Below are 23088 nucleotides of genomic sequence, written 5' to 3' on the forward strand. Positions count from 1 at the left end.
TTACATAGGGATTCTATGTTTACATGTTGGCTTTATATTGCATATATATTTTTAGCAATTTATTGGGAAAAACAGTGTTGATATTTATATATGTATGAATTCATTTTAACATATATTTATATCCCCATGAAAGCCTTTATTTAACTGTCATGCTTTAAAGTATGTATTTGCTTTTTTCAATGACGTTATATGTATTTTACTTGTCTGTTATCTATGTCCAGCCCATGTGACGTATTTACAATGTGGCACTAGCACTTTAAAAGGAAATCAACACTATCTTCACGTTGTCATGTGATCAAGGCTCGTTGAGAGCAGAAACGTTATGGCGACAGCACTGAAATAAACCGGCATCTACTACCTTGTTGTCCGTGTCTGTTCTTGCCCCACGTCTGGGAAGACTGCAGCGTGTGGGGAACGGAGTTCGTGAATATATCTAAATATATATATATATATGTATATATATATATATATATATATATATATATATATTACCTACTGGCGGTCGCCAGTAGGTAGTTATAGTTATGATTTTTTTCAATGTTAAATCTCAAAATTCTATTTGGAATAACTTTGGCTCCAATTGACGAATCTGCCTGAAAATTTCCTCAAAATGGCCTCGCGGCGCCCCGGTCCTTCACTGAAAGTTTGGAGGGGATTCGTCAAGCGGGGGCCGAGATAAAAGGGGGTTTCCAAAACACGTTTTCTCCATGTTCATTTCCATAGGGCAGTCGATTTCACTTTTAGCCCGAACGGCTGAATGGATTTCCACCAAATTTGGCAAAATTGTAGGGACTGGTAGCCCAATGTGCCTTTGCTATGTCTCGAGATATGTGCTCCTGTAGATTTTGAGTAATTTAGGTTCAAAAAAATATATATATCTATAGGCGCGCCCCGGTATGCGCCCCGGGGAGCGCTCCGTGCGCGCCACGTGAGGTGCGCATGGAAAGCTGATTGGTTCTCGGGTGTCTGTAAACATTCGAAACAGTCCGGAGCGGCCGCCATCTTGTGTCTCGGTAAAATCGAGACACAAGAGGTGGCTAAAACAAAGGGGGAAATGACCATAAGGCGTCAGGGATAGACCCCCTCTGACTCCCTAGGTTTGATGTGGGGGCAATAAAAGGGACCAGCGGGGCATTTAAAATATATATATTTTTTTCATTTTGCGCGGGGGGAGCGCTCGGTGCGCTCCCCGGTGCGCGTACCGGGGAGCGCACTATGAGGAAAAAAGAATGACAGAGTTTTTAAAAAAGAAAGCCTTTTTTTAGAAATTGGAGGTAGTTCTAAAAATAACTTTTTTTCTTCTTTTTGTTGTTTTATATTTGTTTTGTGTTTTTTGAACATTTTGTACTTTTTTTGGCTTTTCAAAACAGTTTTATATTTTTTTTGTATTTTTTTAGGGGGAGAAACAAAAAAAGGGAATTGAAACTGGCTCAACTGGAGCAAAAAAACAAAAAACCCAAAAAATGAGTTCTTTTTGGGGCACTTGTGATTGTCACCTGCAAGGACGATTAGCTTTATGCTCTGTTCACCATAGGCGATAAGCTTGCCACATGCAGTACAAGTGATTTTAAAATAAGAAAATCTTGGCTGAATACAAGGCATCATCTCTGATGTTTCTGGTCCCGATGAAGAGGGTTCGTTTCTTTGGGAGGTGGTCCTTGAAGAATGGGGAAGGTTACTGGCCAGTTCCCTGAGCTCTGCACGAGAATAGTTGTTAGGGTGCTTTCTGGTCATATGACGAATCATGGTATAGTTACCAAATGAATATTTTTTGTTTGGGTTGCCCCTTGAAAGTTCTTCATTGCAGATTAGGCAAGTTACCTTGGCCGCATTCACTTTTTTCTTGCCCTCTGGGAGTGAAAAAAACTCCCATACAATGTGTGGCTTGGGCTTGTATGGGGTATTTTCTTCAGGAAGCCATCTTCTCCTCCCCTCCTCCACTTCCTCTTCCTCCTCCTCCTCTTCTTGACCACCAATATAATCTGGAGCTGGTCCTGTTGGTGGTGGTGGTGGTGGTGGTGGGGCAGATGCACCAGCTGCTGCTGCTACTGAAGCCATTATTAAGATCAAAAAGGTACAGAGATGTACAAACAGGTCTTCCTCAGTCAAAGGACAAAGTCAGAATAAGGAAAAAAGGTGGGGTCTTTCATCATTTGGAAAACAAAACTGTCCTGAACCAATGAGAAGTGTTATTTTCAGGTCACAAGACCAGGGGCTTCATCATTATGAAACCAAAACTGTTATGAACCAATGAAAAGTGTTATTTACAGGTCACATGACCCGATGCGCTTACGCTACGCGCACCGGGGCGCGCCCGGGGGCGCGCCCAGGGTCGCGTAGCGTGAGCGCGTCGGATGTTTACGTTGCGCGATCGTATTCGCTCGAGTACTTCCGGGTGCGCTTACGCCGTGCGTATCACGCGGACGCGGCTACGCGATACGTCACGATCATGTTTTCGTTCGCGATATTGGCGCTCACGGGACGCTCCCCGGAGCGCGCCCCTGGGCGCTTTATAGAAGTACGCTCTCCGGGGCGCTCCCTGGGGCGCGCTCCGGGAGCGCTCCAAAAATAAAAAAAATTTTTTTTAAAATGGGATAATTGTAGGGACAGGTAGCCCTATTCTCAAGTGGTTTTTAAAAAAATTAACTTTTGAAAAATATGTATTGTGCTACATTGGGCTTAATATATGTTAGAGCCAAAATGTAGCCCAAATGTAGCCCAATGACAGAATGTACCAGAGTGTTCTAAACAACTAGAGCGCTAACAGTCTTACTTATAAAGTGAGACATATAGTTAGGAATTAGTATTAAAAAAACCTATAAAATTCACTGAAAAAAACCATAGGTTTCACACCAGTTAAATTTAGGAATTAGCATTTAAAAAACCTATGAAATTCACTGAAAAAACCATAGGTTTCACACCAGTTATAGTTAGGAATTAGCATTTAAAAAACCTATTAAATTCACTAAAAAAACATAGGTTTCACATCAGTTATAGTTAGCTGAAAATGTTACTGTCATCAAACCATTGAAATTCCACGTTATAGTTAGTTGGACTCACTATAACTTGCGCGTGTAATGCACTGCTGATGACGTCACATATTACATCACTCATGACATGGTCAGTGACATCACTCATGACATCACTGATGACATCATCCTTGTGACAGAGTGACAGACCTCCTTTCACTGTAATGTAACCCATGAAAAACATATTGAAAAATATAAATTAAAACATTTAAAAAAATGGAGATACCCATACCAGTTACAACAACCAATTCAATAATTCCATCATCTATATACATTTACACATTCATCAACAGTTCCATATAGTCACTCATACATCTACTCACTCATCATATGTAGTGATACACCTATTCATCCTGTTACACACCGACAGTCATCAAAAAGTTACTCACACATATACTCACATATGCAAATAAACTAATAAACATCCATTTATTTGCATATACAAGTATACACACACTACCACCTTACTTCTAAGGAAACTTACACATACTTACTCTCTTAAACAATCACTTATAGAAACACATACTTATTTAAACAGGAACTCTTACAATCTCTCACTCTCTCATATACTCACTTATATACATCAATACTCACATATACTAGATAAAAACATATCTTGTTACTGATAAAGACAATAGTGAGACAGTCATTCACTCACTAACACACACAAATACACACTCATCCACCCATGCAGTCCTGCACATATGCTGTCTTCTAAACACATACAAACAGTGAGTCAGTCACCAACCCATGCAGCCACTTATACACAAAGTGAAACACTGATACATATATTACAATATTTAAAAGTTACTTGCTAATATATGTATTCACTAAAATACACTTAATAAGGCAGTTAACCAATCAATTCTTTAAAAAAAAAACATCCATTTACACTTATTTAACAATTTATTCTTCCATCGTCCTTTACAAATACATATATAAAACATATTTATTTTTCAGAAAGACACACATTCACTGGATGGTGTCATCTGTGATGTCATGAGTGATGTCACGTACCAGTAAAATTTCCAGCTAACTATAACTGATGTGAAACCTATGTTTTTTTTAGTGAATATATATATATATATAATATTATAGTTATGACCTATTATCCATAGGATATCTACAACATTCTATTGCCAATAACTTTGGCTCTGATTGATGAATCTTCTTAAAATTGTCCAAACTTTTGGCCAGCTCAGTTCCTCTCCTTCCCTGAAAGTTTGGGGGTGATTCATCAAGCGGGGGCTGAGAAAAAAGGGGGGCCCAAAACGTGTTTTCCCCTTGCAATTTCCCATAGGACCTTTATCCACAGCTACAGCCCGAACGGCCAAACAGAATTAGGTATAGTCGTAGGTATAGACTCTGGTAAAGATCTGGTAAAGAGTTAGCCTCAGAAGTATACTTCAAATTATAAATATAATTTCTATTGGGGACCCCTACCCCCCCAAAAAAGACGTATATACTTTTTTTAAAATTAACTTTTATTAAAACAATAAATAACTGGAAACGTAACTTAAAGATAACAATACAATAAATAACTAGAAACATAACTTTAACCAAACAATATAATAAACAAAAGTTGATATGGACTTCAATAGAAGTACGGTAGGTAATCTGCAAAACACAAGGAAAATTAGTGTTTAAAATTAGATCGATGTGACGAAATGAGGTCAAACATTACAAGCCAAATTAACAGTTGAAGATATTTCCTCCTTTTAACGTGTGCAGTGTGCCTGATACATTTCACTTGTCTTAATGGCTTGCGTTCAAGCGGTGTCTGTATGGAAGTGCATACTGCGTCAGATTTACATTACAGGTCAACAGGTCTTTAAAATGATTCAGAGATGAGATAGAATTAGGTGAGAGATCAAGTCATTATGCAGGGCAATATTCTCTAGGGCTTATTTACAAGACTCTTGCACCAGTTTTGTGTTACTTTTCTCATGATGAAAGTGATGCAAAAGTGGCGCAAGGGGCTTGTAAATAAGGTCTTTCATTTCTAATGCATTTAATCAGAGGCATTGTATATCTAGGTCGCTCTGCTTACCTTGTGTAAACACTGTGGCCAACAGAGTTCACAACTTGAACTCAGCTTTGGTTGGTCACGGCAGAGTGGACAGCAGCATCCATAACTTTAAAAGAGAAAGAGAAATGATGTGAGAGGGAAAGAAAGAAACAGAGAGAAAACAACATTAAAACTGTGAGAGAGTGAAAGTTTTAGATGGAGCAGTTAATAGTGGAGAAAATACTCTTAGCTCGCCTTTTGCCTTGGTTGTGTGTCCAAGTATGTGCTGGTTCATAGTGCACCCTCCAGTTTAGTGATCTGAAATATAGTATATAGAGTTAGTCATAGTAAAGATCATACAAAAGGGGCGTAAGGGGCTTGTAGATTTGCCTCTCAGACTGTTGTAATCTATCTATTGTCACTGCTCTGAGGTAATTGTACATTCCTACGCAGTGAAGCTGCTGCACACTACCCACTCTCTCCTTTCACAGATGACTTGTCGTTGTTTCGGAAAGAAACATTTTTCCTCACCTTGTGCCATTGGCGTGATTCAAAGAGAGTGCACCACGTGTTGTAGCAGCCTTCTCAAACATTGTTACAATGGCCACGCATCATCGCAGAATCCTCGACCGTTGAGTTTTAGAGGTGTTGAGGGGGGACGACAATTTGTCAAACACAACCTGTAAGATAAAAAGGAATTTAACATTGTGTGTAATTTTTTTATCAAAGGAGAGAGGAAGTGAGAGAGTGACTGCAAAGAATATTCGCAGCTCAACTTTCTGTCACCAGTGTGTTTTTCACCACATGCTGGGACATAATGCACCCTGAAGCTCTACTTCTAAAAGATAGTAAAAGAAAGATGTTATGTTTGGAAATTGTTACTATCTTAATGTGGAGTTGAATAACATCGGCCTTTCACACGCGTTCCCTCTCACATTTAAAAGAACAATTTCTATAGTTTATATTCCGGATGTTTGAGCAATTATAAAAACGTTCCTGCTATTGGAAAAAAAATGTACATGTAATTTGATACACTATATAGGACTGCATTTGTCTAAATCGCTGCATCGCTTTTTTGTATCCGGTCTGCTACAGCCCTTCAACTCCCTCCGATCCGCGCCCTGGCCTCACTGCTCACCTTTTAGTGGACAGGACACCTTCTGCATCATGTAGTCCCAATCTGCCAATAAGAAGTCTCATATATGCATATATGGTGCTGAGTCTTGATATCGGTATGGCTAACGACATACTCATGCTCCCATCATCATTGCAGGTTCCTCACCCGCTCAGTCCTTCAGATACTTATAACTCAGTGACCAAAGAGGCCACACAAGTAGTGGTGGGCCCCCCTACTCGGTGGTTCAGGCCTACATGAGGCGTTTGAACCACTAGGACGGGCCATCACAGAGCTTGGGATGGGAGCAATTCTAAAATGGCGTAGAGCACGTGCGCCCCGTCTTTTTTATTGGTACGGTCATGTGTGTAGTGACGGATGCTCTGGATGGATGTGGTGTGGGTGTTTACCAGCCATGAGGGAGTGTGTGTGTGTCATTCTGACAACTAGACCTGGAACTAAGAAATCACTACAATTAAATCTGGGTAATGTTTTGTTGTTGTGTTTTCCTGTAAGCGTAAGTGGAGTGGGCTGGCCTGACGTATGCCAGTGCTGCGCGAGGCTCTGAACAATGATTCCGGAGCAATGGGCGTGGTCCCGTCGTGAGCTATATGAGAAATCAAGTGATTCGGGTGTCCGTTTTGTAGTGCTGATGTCACCCGGGTGTTAAAAACAAATGTGTCTTTACTTGGCCAACATGGAAGGTACAGGGTATTACTGACTCTATATTCGTTCATAGTTGCACACATAAAAGATGGTGGACATGACGCATTTCTGCGATTCTGAATGTTTGTTGTACATTCAGTGGAGTGTCGTAGCTGTAGTAATACAGGGCTGTGAAAGGTTTATGTTGCAGTCTGTGGCACATGAAGGGCAACTAATATACATATACGTATGTGGGTATTCAGGTACACTGTAGAACTTGGTGCTGTAAATCAGTGTTCGAGTCTCGGAGTTGCATCCACGTCATGTTATGGTAGAGTAATGACGTAATATATGCGTGCCTGAAAATGTATTGTGAATACGGTGCTCATGTAAATAGCTGATACAGTTTTGGGTTGATTTTCCGCTATATAAATATGTTTTTTTTTTTTAAAAAGGAGGAATTGCCCACACTTACTGTCACAGGTAAGATGGTTGCATACTTTATTTATAGCACAATATAACGTGGTAGGGCGGAGGAGCAGCATTTTACAAACACAATAAATACACAGACACAGATAGATAGTTGAAGTGGGTACGGGCACGTGTGTTCGACTCCATTTTATTACGTTGATGTTGGTAACAAGTAGAATAGTAATCATGATATCATGTACAGATATTTAATCATAAATGGTTTATGACTTCTACTGTTCAAAGGTAGGACCATTGTATGTGAAATAATACACAGAAGATTCTATCGTAAAGAGTTCATAAGTTGTGGTGCACTGAGGTAGGGGCGGTTTGTGTGGAGCCTGCGATGATGCGTGGTCCAGGCAGATCGCACTGGTAAAAATGTGTTTTGACTATTGAATTTTGCCTTAACAAGGGAACATGGCGATTATTTACGGTGTGCTGAGTTAGTGGTACATCTGGTGCTTATCGTGTGCTCACCCTTCGATGATGCGTCGTCTGAGCGGGCTATACTGAAATCATTAACTGTTGCATACTGGACTATATGAACTTTGAGGAGGGATAAAAAAAACTACCATCGATGGTTATCAATTGCTGTGCAAACTACGTGTACTGATTGCTCCCCATAACAAATTAAACGATTACACTTCACGCAGTGCATTCTAACATTCACAAATTGGGGACGTATGCCTGGTGGCGATGTTGAAGGTGATATCCCAGAGGTACTTGGTATTGCCGGTGGTGGAGGTACATTTTGGCGCAATCTTCTACATTCTTTGTTATCATAGTTCACAGGATGCAACGATTGAAGGTGCTTGTGCACACTAGCAGCGCAACAGCACTATTTTTTCTCTGCTTTAAATAAATCGAGGCTGAATGTAATGCTGTCTGTAGTGTAGATGAAAAGGTAAATTCAAGTTGTGAACCCTACTGTGCACAGTGTACATGGAAGCTAGTAGTCAGTACAGTTATAGAATAATGCTTTTTTTCACTTATTTTAACAAAATCTGAATACATACAGTATAATTGTGTCTGCATTAAATAAATCAAGGTTGAATTGCCTACTGTCTATAGTGTAGATGCAAAGGGGAATTCAAGTTGTAAACCCTGCTGTCCACAATGTACGTCTTAGGGTGGAGTGCATCATCTGCAATTATAGTGGAAATGGAAGATCAAACATGTATGCAGTGTACATTTTATTATTCAACTAAATCTATAAGTGATATAAAAATGTTTTTGAAGGAAGCATACTAAAGGGATATTGTGTAGGGGGTGATAGGTGTTTTACTTAGTTTGGTGTCCACTGAGTTAGTGGTACCTGAAACAACAAGGTTCTGTGGAGCCTGTGTGATGTGTAGACTGGGCAGGCCGTACTGATAGTAATGTTTTTTGTCTTGTGAATTCTAGCTTAGTAAGGCCAAGTGGCAATTTTGTGTAGGTTGGAGGGACGTTACTTTATTTGGTACTGCACTTTATACATAATGAATGAAGAATCAGTTAAATTCTGCCTGAGTATGGCCATGTTGCGATGAATTAGGGTGCACTGAGTTAGTAGTACTTTTGTGACTGAGCGTGTACGTAACCTGAGATGATGTGTGGTCCGGATAGGCTGCACTGGGGATAAGGTTTCTGGTCTACAGAATTTTGCCTTAATAAAGCCTTGTGGTGATTATTTATGGTGTACTGAGTTAGTGGTACGGCTGGTGTTTAGCGTGTGCTCACCCTGCGATGATGCGTGGTCTGAACGGGCGGCACTCAAAACATTGATTGTTGCATACTGGACTGTATGTACTTTGAGGGGGGTGGGGAAGTCCCATCAATGGTTATGAATTCTTCAGCAACAAAATTATCAGAATCAGATGATTCTTCCAGTGGTGTAGACATTTTTGTCTCCAAAAAAAATTCAGGTTTCCAATGAAGAAAAAGTGAGGTTCAAATTGTGACCTAAGCTATCCACAGTGTAGACTATCATTAAGTGAACCTTTTCACTTGCAGTGTGAAATTTATTATTCAAGAAAATCTATATGTGATATAAAAAAAGTTGTTAAAGGAAGCATAATAAAGGGATATTGTATAGGATTTGATAAATATTATACTTAGTTTGGTATTGTAGTCTGCAAATAATAATCAGCAGTGTAATTAATTGCAAGCTCTGATGACCACAGTGTAGGCAGGAGGCAGCGGTTAGCAGGAACCCACGTGACACTGAATAGAGCTGCACACTATTGGTAATTTAGTGTGTGTGCATGCAGCGATGATAAGTGGTGGAAAGAGTTAGTGGCACCTGAAGCAACAAAGTTCTGTGGATGATGTGTGGTTCAAGCAGGACGCACTGGTAGCAAAGTCTTTAAAATCAAGTTTTCTAATAAATATTGGTTGTCCATTCACAGAAGTAAGTTGAAGTATATCTCCAAAAACTATATTATATTTTCTTCTAAATAAGTCATCTCCTTCAATATGGTCAGGTGGCGATGATTTCTGTTGCACTGAGTTAGTAGTACCTTTGGCGCTGAGCTTGTACGTACCCTGCAATGACGCGTCTTCGGGGGGGAGGCACAGTAATTTAAGTAATGTCTTTTGTCAATTTAATTCTGCATGAATTTCATTCAAAAGTGACCATATGCCTCACTGTGACATAAAACTGTCAACTCTTCTTTGCGATGATTCATGGTGCACTGAGTGAGTAGTATATTTGGCGCTGAGCTTGTAAGTACCCTGCTATAATGATTGGTAAAGGGGGGGCCGCATTGTGACCAATGTCTTTTCTCTATTGAATTATACTTGAATACTCTGACGTGGCGATGAATTATGGTGCACTGAGTTAGTAGTACATTTGGGACTGAGCGTATACGTAACCTGCGATGATGCGTCGTCCGGGCAGGCCGCACTGGGAGCAATGTTTTTTGCCTAGTGAATTCTGCCTTAATAAGGCCACGTGGAGATGACTTGTGGTGCAGTGAGTTAGTGGCACCTGAAGAACTCAGCGTGTGCGCACCCTGCGATGATTCGTGGTTCTGGCGGGTCGCACTGATACAATGTCTCTTGGCTATTGGAATGCGGCATGTGCAATCTCCATTCCACCTGAATGGTGTGCCCTCACAATGTAGATCGAAGGCAGTTGTCAGCACAGATATCGACAAATGATTTTTGCGACTTATGTCAAAAAATCTGAACATATACGGTAGAATTGTCTCTACATTACATAAATCAAGGCTGAATTCCCTACTGTTCGTAGTGTAGATGGAAAGCTGAATTCATGTTGTGAACCCTGCTGTCGGGAGAGTAAATTTTGTCAAGAGTCCACAGAAACATTGACGAATGCTTTTTTGACACATACGTTAGCAAAATCTGATGACACAGTAGAATTGTCTTTGTCTTCAATAAATCGAGAATTAATTCAATGTTGATTGTAGTGCTTCAGCGTTTCTGGTATCAAGTGGTGGCATCCATTAATAAAATTGACTCTTCCATTCATAAATCGAGGCTAACTTGCATGCTGTCCGTAATTGTGTCTATATTAAATAACTGAAGGCTGAATTTCCTACTGTACAAACTTTAACAAAATCTGAGGACATAGTGCAATTGTCTTTGTTTTAAATAAATCAAGACTGAATTCAATGTTTTCTGTAGTGCTGATGCGCAACTGGTATCAAGTTGTCAACTCTACTGACCGCAGAATAGAATGAGGACAGTTCTCAGCACAGATACTGAAGACAAATTTAGATCCAAAGTTGAATTCAAGTTGTGAACCCTGCTGTCCACAGTGTTGATGGAAACCACTAGTCGATACAGACATAAGTCTGCGGTGGTGTGGCGCTGAGTTTGCCATCGGCCTGTATCCAAGAAGCACGCGGTCATGGCTATAGCCACGTGGCAGGATGGGGACCTTCGCTGCTGCGCAGTCTCTTCTCTTTGCAGAAGTGAACCACGCCCAAGGCGTAGCCTAATTATTTATAGTCTTAAGTTGACATTGTTTACGTTGGACTAGCCCACTCCGCTTCTGTTTCAAAGGAGGGGGATGAACACAGGTACATGACCGTAAAATTCCCCATTGTCTGAGATAATATGGTTGCGTCAACTATTCAGTAACTACACGTATCAATGGTACATATACACACTGATATGTTTTTGATTTCTATAGTGAATTGTGTATAGTATTTCACCGGTAGTCTTAGCATTGTGTACATTATTGTGGATGTTCGAGTTCTTTCCCTTATACATACTTGGTTGCCACATCTATGTAGATTGAGCTAGTGTACTGTTGAGGAGATATATTTTTTTGGAAAGGTCCGTAGTCGTGTTTTGCGCTGCCTCTGAGGTAGTAGGGGGGAGGGGTCCGTCGGTATGGTTGTGGTGATCGTGGCGCTGGGTATTTTGATTTTGTTGGGTGTGGGAAGTGTATAGTTAGAAACTCTATCACATATTGCTCTTTAAACATGGGTTTGAGTTGAATGTAATTCACGCAGTACATATCCAATGTTCTTACAGTACTTAAATGTTGATGTTAATTTGTTAGTGATAAGTGGAACTATTGCCTGATTTTTAGGTAGCATTGCAGATTTGGTTACTTGTTGAAAATATGGGAAAGTGGTCAACATTATAAGTAGGAATTGTCATTTAAAAAAACTTCGAAATTCACTTAAAAAACATAGTTTTCAGGCAAGTTATAGTTAGGAATTACCATTTAAAAAACCTTAGAAATTTTCTGGAAAAAACATAGGTTTTAGGGGTGTTATAGTTAGTTGGACATTTCACTCGTACAAAACCATTGAAATTCCCATGTTATAGTTAGTTGTACTAACTATAACTCGCGCGCCTGCAATCCACTGCTGATGATGTCACATATTACAAGAATAAATTCCTTTATTCGTGGCAAATACGCTCACTGTTCCCAACATTTCTGAAGGTAAAGAAAGATTGTTGGTATTTAATCTGGAAGCCTCACACCAGAAGCACTGATCGCCCAGCCAAGGTTCAGGCTCCCTACGTGGTTATGGAGTTGGTGATTTGATTGTTAAAGCCTGACCTGCTTGCCCCCTGAGATTTTCGGAGTGTGGAAAGTAAGGGAGCAAAAGAAAGAATTTCCAGGACTGCAGGTTTTTGCTGCTTTTTAAAGAGAAAGTGGAAATGTTAAAAACGGACTGTGCTGAGAGGGACATTTTATTTTATTTAGTGCAAAGGAAAAGACGAATATGTAAAAAGCATGCATATTACTCAATTAAGGACTTGGTTTAAAAGCAGCACTCTGCATGCACGTAAAATTGTGAAAGTTTTCCTTTGCACGCTCTGCAATAGAATATGGCCTGCGTGTTTAAAGGGTGAACCACGTGGGCAATTCAAATGTCAGAGAGACTGCCTCCTGTGATCAAGGCTCTGGTGAGCAGAAACGTTGGGAACAGTGAGCCTCTTTGCCTCCATGTCATTCCACAAATAAAGGAATTTAGAAGCAACATTACCAGTGTCAGTGAATTTCCTTTAGAAGGTAAAGGAAGATTGTTGGTGTATATTTATATATATATATATATATATATATATATATATATATATATATATATATATATATATATATATATATATATCCAGAATGCTGCTCCAAAGCCGCCTCCAAAAATGCTCACAGCAAGCAGACATATATATGTTGCCAGTAGGTATATATAGTTAGGACCTAATTTCCATAGGAAATCCGCAACATTCTATTGGGAATAACTTTGGCGCCGGTTGATGAATCTTCGCAAATTTCTCAAAGAAGATGGCCCGCTCCGCTCCTTCCCTGAAAGTATTGGGGGGATTCGTCAAGTGGGGGCTGAGAAAAAAGGGGAGTCCCAAAACGTGTTTTCCCCATGTTATTTTCCATAGGACGATTAGACACGGCTACAGCCCGAACGGCTGAACGGAAATACACCAAATTTGGCAGAGAGGTAGAGTTTGGTTCGCAGATCGCCCTTTTGCTTAAATGGTGTAAATCCCTCCAGTTGTTCCTGAGAAAATCAAAAGGAAAAAAATGTATATATCTATAAGCGCGCACTGTACGCGGACCTTCGCGTGTGCGAGCAGCATGCTGATTGGCTGCCAATGTCTGTCAACACTCCAAAACAGAAATTGTTGGCAGCCATCTTGTGCCTCGGTCTACCTAGCACAAGATGGCTGCCAACACTTCCTGGTTTGTAGTGTTGACAGGCAGTGGCAGACAATCAGCATGCCTTCCCGAGAAAGCAGCATGCTCATTGGCTGTCACCACTTCTGTCACCACTTCTAACCAGGAAGTGTTGGCATCCATCTTGTGCTAGGTAGACCGAGGCACAAGAAAGCAGAAAAACAAACGTGTAGAAAAGAAAGGGGGCAGGGTAGAAGCACCCTGACCCCCTAGGCCTGCTCAGGGGGTCCCACAAGGACCCCCAAGGCCAAACATGTTTTTTTTTAAAAACCAGGTATGTTTATTTAAAAATTACCCCCCAGGGGGGCCAAATTGCGGGGGCATAGTTATAAAGAAGTGTGGGGGTGCCCTATCCCCCCACACTGCCCCGGGGACCGCCGCCCTCCGGGGCAAAGAAAAGCAGCCCCCTTGCGCATACTGGAGGCTCCTGGTGGGCTAGTTGCCCCCCAGGAACCCCCAGTATGGAAGGGGAATTAGTTCCCCTCTGCAAACACGCTCGGGAGCTGCGTTGCAGAGAGGTGTAAAAAAGGGTGTGGCCTCATTACACCTCTCTGCAATGCAGCCCACTGGCTTATACTGGAGGTTCCAGGTGGGCTAGTTAGCCCACAGGGATCCCCAGTATGCAAGGGAAGTTAGTTCCTCCTCTGCAAACACGCCCGGGGGCTGCATTGCAGAGAGGTTTAAAAAAGGGTGTGGCATCATTACACCTCTCTGCAACGAAGCCCCCTGGCACATACTGGAGGTTCCAGGTGGGCTAGTTGGCCCACAGGGACCCCCATTATGCAAGGGGAATTAGTTTCCCCTCTGCAAACACGCCTGGGGGCTGCGTTGCAGAGAGGTGTAAAAAGGGGCGTGGCTTCATTACACTTCCCTGTGGCGTGTTTTAAGTTGAGGAATTAATTCTTCTTTAATCCACAGGTTCCCTAGAGGGCAACTAGTCCAACAGGTATCTCCAGTAAGCACCATGGAGCTGCGCTGCAAAGTGTTGTAGAAAGGGCGAGTGCCCTCTGAACACCTGCCTGCAAAAATGTAGTAAATCAGTATAAAAAAAATTAATACATTTACAAAAGTGTCATTTAAAAAACCTTTGAAATTAAATGAAAAAACCATAGGTTTCAGGCCTGATATAGTTAGGAATTAGCATTTAAAAAACCTTTGAAATTCACTGAAAAAAACATAGGTTTCAGGCCTTATATAGTTAGGAATTAGCATTTAAAAAAACCTTTGAAATTCACTAAAAAAACTATAAGTTTTAGGGGTGTTATAGTTAGCTGGACATTTCACTCATACAAAACCATTGAAATTGCTCCTATATAGTTAGTTGTACTAACTATAATTGACACTTACACTGCCTTTTATTTTTCTAGTTTGTTGGACATGTGCCATTGAGAAATATATTTGCTCATCACCACACCCATTAAGAGATTCACTCACCCAAACAACTGTTAGAACATGTAGTTTTAACTTCATATATCTACTGAATCAACTATTCACACATCTTTGGACAGTCACACACCCCCACCAAACCACACACGCTTTCTCTCTCCCATACAAATACTCAGTTAACTAATCAATAACTAATATAGACTTTCACATAGCTAGTAACCAACTGTAGAACCAGTTTACACAACAACTGACAAAGTGATACAGATATTCACACAGTTTAGTCACTATCCACTATATTTAGTGAAACACTATAAATTGGTCAAGTAAACAGTCAATTACACTGCTACTAAATCCTCCATCCAAATATTTATCTATATATATCCACTCATTCTTCAATGCAAATTGCTATATATATAATGCATATTTAAATAACGAAACAAACCACATTCACTGGATGATGTCATCGGTGATATCATCAGTGATGTCATTTGAGATGTCATCAGTGATGTCACTGACCATGTCATGAATGATCTAATATGTGACATCATCAGCAATGGATTGTGGGTACGCGAAATATAGCAATTTCAATGGTTTTGTATGAGTGAAATGTCCATATATATATATATGTATATATTGGTATTTAACCGGCTGGTCTTCGTGGTTTAAAACATCAAAATGTGCAATCACAATCAGCAGTGCACGTAGTAGGAAGCAAGGTTTATTACATTGCAATGTACAGGACTGTATCAACATTAAAGTAGGTCACAGTTGATTACCTGGATAAAAAATGGGTTAATATAAAGGTTGCACCTTTCTTGTGGGGATTTTGATAACTTTGTACACTGCAAAACATCTTTGTAATGCAAACATTCACTTTTAGGTTCTCATCGTCCAGACAGCTTGCGGTTGAAGTTTAATTTCATCGCAGATGTTGTGCAGAAGATTGCTCCTGCTGTTGTGCATCTTGAACTGTTTCGCAGGTAATTGCATCTACTCGAAATTTTCTGTCATTGTTTCATTTTACATGTATTGCGTTTTGTAAATATTCATTATCAGCTGGAAGAATTTTAAAATGCTTTAAGGATGGTATGAAGAAAATAGAGGCGTGAACATAGCAGGGAGCTCTTGCCTTCAGGAGCAAAATAGGTCAGTAAAAGTGATTCCACACAAAGATAAGGCATGCATACAATGGGAATAAGTAATCCCATGTCAGTCACCCTACTATGGCAGCTTTCTTCAAGTTGAGTTCCACGCCTTTTAATCTTTCTCACATCTGTAGCCAGTTGTACAACACAAATGCAATTTAGGTACATTATTGCAGTTAAATACAACTTTTTATGTTTTACAAGTATACTTAATAACTCTCCCAATCAGCGTTTTCTCCAACACACCTTATCACAGTGATACTGTAAACTATAATCTGTTTTCAACTACAAGCTCATTCTACCAGCATCTTCCCTTTGCCGGACTCATCTCTGTGATCACAGTTATAAACCGGCCCTTTGTACATTTCATCCTTTTTAAATTGAGACATTTTTGATAAATCAATTCAAAAACATTTACAAGTTGTCTTAACGGTTAAGGCAAAGCATAAAGCAAAAAAATCTCTAAACTGTATCAGTACTTTTTCTATCACTAAAGCAAACAGATTAACTAGAACTTTGACTGCTTTCACAATTTCATTAAAAAGGAGAAAGGATGAAAAGGAAGAGAAGAGTATCAGAATTTCAATAATTTAAGTCGTATTTTACAATTTCAAAAACAAAGCACGGCTCACTGCAAAACCGTATGCAACTAGTAACAAAAAAAGATACATTAAAAATAAAAAACATGTAAAAAGCCAAAAGTAAAAAATAATCAAGGTAGTCTGTCAACTTGATCAGTTGCTATAGAAGAGAGGTTCTACACCTGTGGTTCAGGACCGCTGTGAGTCTATAAAGACTACTCAGATGCAGTAGCGGCCAGTGGAGGGATTTCCATGGGGTGGTGAGGCGGGCGGGGGGTAGTAAACACCGGAATATGGCTAAACAGGGGTAAGTAAACATTTAAATGAATTTTGTTGCGCGCGCTGCATCGCCTTTTGCGATACAGCGTGCGCAACGAAATTCGTTTTATTGCATTCTGGATAATACAATGCTGAGTTTTTATGCACAGTACCCTATTCCTTAAGAAAATATTGTATCTCTCTTGACGTTAACTGCACTCCATTGACATTAAGAAGAAATTAGGGATATCCTTCACAATCAAACAATATTTTTAGAAATGTTATCACCACACAAGACTCCATCACAACTGCTGGGTGCATAGAGTAAACATCTATGCAACTTATCAAGCAGTGATCAACACTCGAGACTCAGACGAGACCCACAACGCCCAGCACAATCTCCTCCCAAGGACCAATGGGCTACTTCCTTGTAGCCACAGGTTGTATCATACTCTTCAATATTTTATCACTTTTTAAAATTGCCATATACTTTCCCACCTTTCTCTCCACCATCAGATCTACTCCAGGCCACCAAAAGTTGGGTCTAAAATTCAACTTCATCTTTGAAATCCCAGGATGACTCTTGTGAGCTAGGGAGACAATGCAATAACTCAAGGCAACTCGGGGAATCAACCTAGTTCCTGATAATAAAAGACCAACCCTCACAGTTAATTCTCCTCTCACCTCCCAGTAACTTCTTATCACTCCCTCATTTCTTTGCTTTCCCGACCACTCAAAATGTACTAACTTTATAACTTGCTGCAATTCTAAATCCTGCCAAACATATCTTCTTCTACTTTACTTAAGTCTTTCTTAAGTCTTTCTTACAACATAGACGAGACACACAATCAGCTCAAATGTTCTTAGCTCCAGGAACATGAACCACTGAATAATCTTATTCTTGTAAAGCAATTACCCACTTACATATTTTACTGGAAATGGCATCAATCCCTTTAGGCTTAAAAATTTCCCTCAGAGGCTCATGAACAGTTTTATATACACCCAATTCTTCCTTCTCAATTACAGAATGTTTGTGTCTGCTCACTTTAGACTTCTAAAATTGAACAAAATTAATTTTCCGTTGTCCATCTATCACTTGTATAAGCACCACCCTAAGCTTTTAGAGCTAGTATCAATCATTAACCATGTATCCTTCCCGCCCTGGACCACATCCGTCCTTGGGGCAATCTGTCTGTAGTGAATTACTCTAATTCTTATGATCTCCTAGGAAGCCTTTGACCGGGAGGAGTGGGTGGAGGGAGGGAACGAGAAGGGTTATGTTCAGTTCTGACACTTATATTCATGCACTGTTATAAATTTGAGGTGACTCACGTTGATAATACACTGCTTTGTTTATATTAATATTAATGAGAATAGAGTTAAGGTCCCAGAACTAATTTATAATATAGAACCCACAAAATATACTTTGTATATATCACCAGTATAATAATATATGGAAAGAAAAGAGAAAAGACTGTCTCTGGTGTATTCAATGTATGCAATGTAATATGCATGGTCACTAATAAAGTGTGTTAAAAAAACAATGTATCCTTCCCAGGCTCAAAACTTGACAGACTGGGGGCTTCCTTATACCCTGCTTTTAATGAATTGATCTCTTCATCATATTCTTTACTCAAAAAACTCCACACCCTTTTTAAAAGCATGTGCATACTTTTTTCAGCTAAATTCGCAATTAATTTACCATAATACTCTGCCATACCAAGAAAGTTGACCAGTTTAGCTTTGGTGGTTGGAGCAGGCATTTTGCTAATGGCACTTGCCAGATATTCTTTAGGGCGAAATCCATCTACAGTTATCTAATAATCCACATATTCAATGCTGTTTACCTGAAACTTGCATTTGTCCAATTTTAGAGAGAGTCTGCATAAGTCTAATTCACCTAGAACTGCACTCAACCTTTTATCATGCTACTCAACTGAAATCTTGAATACTTGACATAACCTAATTCCTGGAACATATGTGTCATCATCCTCTGCAACACTGAAGAGGCAGAAATTAGACCAAACTGTGTCCTTACATATTTAAATGTGCCATAAGGAGTGATGGAAGTTGTTAATTCTTGTGACAAGGGATGTAGTTCGATTTGATGATATGTGGATGCCGAGTCTAGGTTAGGAAAATATTTGGCCTCCCCCAATGAACTTGGCATTACTGTTATGTTGGGCAAAGGATATCGATCAACCACAACACATCAATTCAACTCTCTCAAACCGACACATAGCCTCACACTCCCATTCACCTTCTTTGCCATTACTAGCAGAGACAACCACTCAGATCTGTCCACCTTCTCAATTATTCCTTCACGTTCCAATCTAACCAACTCACAAGCCATCTCATCCTTCATTCCTAACTAAACATTACTCCCTTTGCAAGTCTTCTGGGTTTGATTTTGTTCTGTACGCATTGGACATCAGATCATTGGATTCTATTCCAGAGGTACTTGCCACCGAACCCTCTGTTTTTACTTTATCTACAGTCTCTTTCAACCTAACAGATGGATATTCGTTGGGGTCAAGATACACTCCAAACTCCCCTAATGGATCCAGTTAATGAAGGAGGTACCACATATAGATACATATATCTTTCTAGCTGTAAACCTCCCTCTGAACTCAATATCACCCTTAAAATAGCCAAGAAATGTAATAGGGTTACCCCCATAACCTTTAGGTATCATGTACAGTTTGAACAATGTTATTATTCCTTTTACTTCTCTGTCCTAAAATAATTTTGGTACAAGTGTAATCTTAGCACCAGAATCAAACAACATTCTCACCATTGCACCTCAACGCTCACATCTTCCATGGGCCCGTCATTATACTTGGTCCTGAATTGTAAAATGCCAATATTGCAGCCATCCTCTTGTTCACACTCTACCTCACTCACTTTTCCTTTATTGATAGATCTGCAATTTGCTGTATAATGTCCCTTTTTTCTACATACTTTACAAGTAGACCCTTCCTTACTATTGTTACAATGGCTAAATGCATGACACAATTGCATCAAAAACATCTAAGTAATTTTTGGAAATTCTTTCCAATCATCTTTCTTTGTAGAATCTTTGATACTATCTTCAGCATTTTCAACTTTACACTTCTATCCCTCTCAACACCCCCCTACTCTTGTAGAACAGAATCTTTCTTTAAAGTGTCAACGCAAGCTCTGGAATGTTCTACAGTGTTTGCAGTTTTGCCATAAGGATTCTCTTACTTTTATCACTACTTCAACCCAACATAAATTGGTCTCTTAGTCGTTCATCTTTTGAACCCCCAAAATTACATATATATGCTAGTTTATGCAATGAGCCCCTAACTTCTGCATCCTTTCTACAAAGTGAAAACATTAAAGCACTGTACTGATTTTGGGTAGGTAATGCAAATCGAACTTCTTCATGCCAATTTCAAATTAATTTAAGTTAGATGCCTCTCTATCTGACATATCCGATAAATGCTCATATACTTCTTGCCCCTCAGGACCTAGGAAGTTCATCAGTAATTAAGTTTTCCTTTCAGCACTCAAAAAGGTGCCACAGACTCTAGAATAATGATTGAACACTGTTTTCCACTTAGACCAATGAATGGAGATGGGCTTATATTTTGTATTGTGGCAGGAACAGATAATACTTAGTCAAACACTAATATGACAAATATATATATATATATATATATATTCACTGAAAAAACCATAGGTTATAGACCATATATAGTTAGGAATTAGCATTTACAAAACCTTAATTTACTCGCACAAAACCATAGAAATTCACATATATAGTTAGTTGCAATAACTATATATCGCGCACCCGCAATCCACTACTCATGATGTCACATATTACATCATTCATGACATGGTCAGTGACATCACTGATGACATCACTGATGACATCATCCAGTGGTTGTATGTTTCTGTAAAGTTAAAATATGTCTTACATATTGAAGAATGAGTGGATGTATAAGTGTCTGGATGAAGGATTTAGTAGGTGCATGACTGACTGTATGAGAGAGTGATTAAATGTGTCTCCCTGAGTGCATGGGTTAGTGACTAAACTGTCTTAATTTGTGCATCATTATGTCTGTTGTTCTGTAAACTGCTGCATGTGTTGATCAGTAGCTTTATGATTAACTATATGGGTTATTGATTGGTTGCCCAAGTATTTGTATGGGAGACTGAGTGTGTGTGTGGGTGGCTGGGAGGTGTATGACTCTGTGCATAGATGTGTGAGCAGTTGATTCACTAGATGTATGGGTTCAAAAGTGCATGTGGAAAAAGCTGTATGGGCAGTTGACTGTGTGCATGAGTGTATTGGGGAGTGAAAGGATATCTCAGTGCTACATGTCAAAGTAAGTACATATGTAAAACACAGTACATGTGAGAGTTGACATATATAAAAATCTGTGCATAAGAGCCAGTGAATGTGTGAGTGGCTGTATGGATCATTGTGAACATGTATCAGGGATTGTATAAGAGAATAAATATGTGTTAGTATATGTTTGAATTAGTAAGATGTGTATAACTGTATAGTTGAGGAAATGGAGGAGTGATTGATTCTTTGCATGACTGACTAGGTGTGTGAGTAACTCCATGGATGAGTGACAGTTTGTGAGTGTCTGTTTACACTGAGTGTATCTACGGTTATATTAGAGTCTGAAGAGGTTCATCGTATTATCACATGAATGATGTCATCAATGATGTGATCAGTAATGTCAAATGAGATGTCATCAGTGATGTCATTTGAGATGTCATCAGTGATGTCATCAGTGATGTCATTTGAGATGTCATCAGTGATGTCATCAGTGATGTCATCAGTGATGTCACTGACCATGTCATGAATGATGTAATGTGTGACATCATCAGCAGTGGATTGCGGGTGCTGGATATATAGTTATTGCAACTAACTATATATGCGAATTTCTATGGTTTTGTGCGAGTAAATTAAGGTTTTGTAAATGCTAATTCCTAACTATATATGGTCTATAACCTATGGTTTTTTCAGTGAATTTCAATGGTTTTTTAATAGCAAATATGAAAAGCTGTAAAATGTCAAGTACGTGGTAGGTAAAAACATTTTCGTATTTATGCACGCTGATGTGCTTTGAACGCTGCCCCCCCCTCCTCTTTTCTTTTAAAAATTGGAAGAAACAAAAAGTATTCCCTTCCATAAATAACCCAAGACTTTTATTTTGTTATGGCAAGGGAACGAAATAGAGAATAAACTATAGTTGGTCACCATGGGGTTTAAAGAAGGGATGGTTCTTCACCAGATTAGATATTTACCCAGACCCTCATTCTCCAATGTGATGAACTAGGCTAACATTCTTCTGGTGGCAATTGCAAACAAAACAGGTGATGGACAGAATGTGGATCAATGTCACACATTCACCCCAGTCCAAAATTCTCAAAATTGTTTAAAATTCTTCTGGTGCCTGCACCCTGTCACAGAATATCACCCTAAAACATGGAATCTCCCAAACACCAGATTGAGTTGAACCCCACAGTAAGCCTTATTTCTTCAGGGCCTCAGAATTTCTTTTGCTTTGCTCATGGAAATTGTGGGATATAGGAGAGATAAGGTGTCACCATTAAGAAAGGGTAGTATTTAAATTTGCATATCAATTATGTTAAACCTTTTAGACATATGATATGCTAGCTTGAACTTATGCTTTACATTTGAAGCCGAATTCAACAGCTTAAGTAAGTAGGTTTTCGTAGTTGTAACTTTAAAGGGTGATCTAGCAAGCTCAACCAGAGGGTACCCCTAATAAAGAAGACATATGTAAAATACGAAGTAATCACTGTATCCTGTTAAACAGAAACTTTAGCATGAAACACACTTGAAAAGGAAGGGAAAGAAATCGAACAAAATCAGTAGGCCACTGATGAGTTTTTGACTTCGCTAGAAATAAGAAACATGAAAGTGGTGAGAGAAGCCAAGCTTGACGTTACGGCAGCCACGAGGTAGCTAGTCTCCCCCACCCCCCCACTGCTCCAAGCATGTCTGTCCCACCGCCCGCCACGCCCAATAACGGTAACATGAAATAGATACAAATCAGCAGATACCTACCCCCATTCCGGAAACTCCCGAAGTGCAACAGGTTCGCGGCTACGCCCATCCGGAAGACGACGCCTTCGGCACGTGTAGGGCGAGTCCTGCTGGCAGCCGTCGGACGGGGAGGTCGTTGCGTAAGGTGGGCCAGGAGAGGAGCCGAGGCCAACGGGATCCCTTGTCCCATCCTCTTCTTTTTTCAATAATGGCTGCGACAACGGGGGGGATATCTTGCACATGCC

The 23088-nt window shown here is 39.8% G+C and overlaps 1 protein-coding gene across 1 annotated transcript in view; it reads left to right on the forward strand.

Annotated features, from left to right (window-relative positions):
• The window catches only part of LOC147683286 (serine protease HTRA1-like), a 567779-nt gene that overhangs the window by 295997 nt on the left and 248694 nt on the right, over positions 1-23088 (forward strand). Inside the window, exon 2 of the mRNA XM_086943738.1 lies at positions 15685-15784. Within this exon, the coding sequence (XP_086799864.1) occupies positions 15685-15784 (100 nt within the window). The remainder of the gene's footprint in view (positions 1-15684; positions 15785-23088) is intronic.

Source organism: Lissotriton vulgaris, chromosome 11 (assembly GCF_964263255.1).
Source record: "Lissotriton vulgaris chromosome 11, aLisVul1.2, whole genome shotgun sequence".
Lineage (NCBI taxonomy): Eukaryota > Metazoa > Chordata > Amphibia > Caudata > Salamandridae > Lissotriton > Lissotriton vulgaris.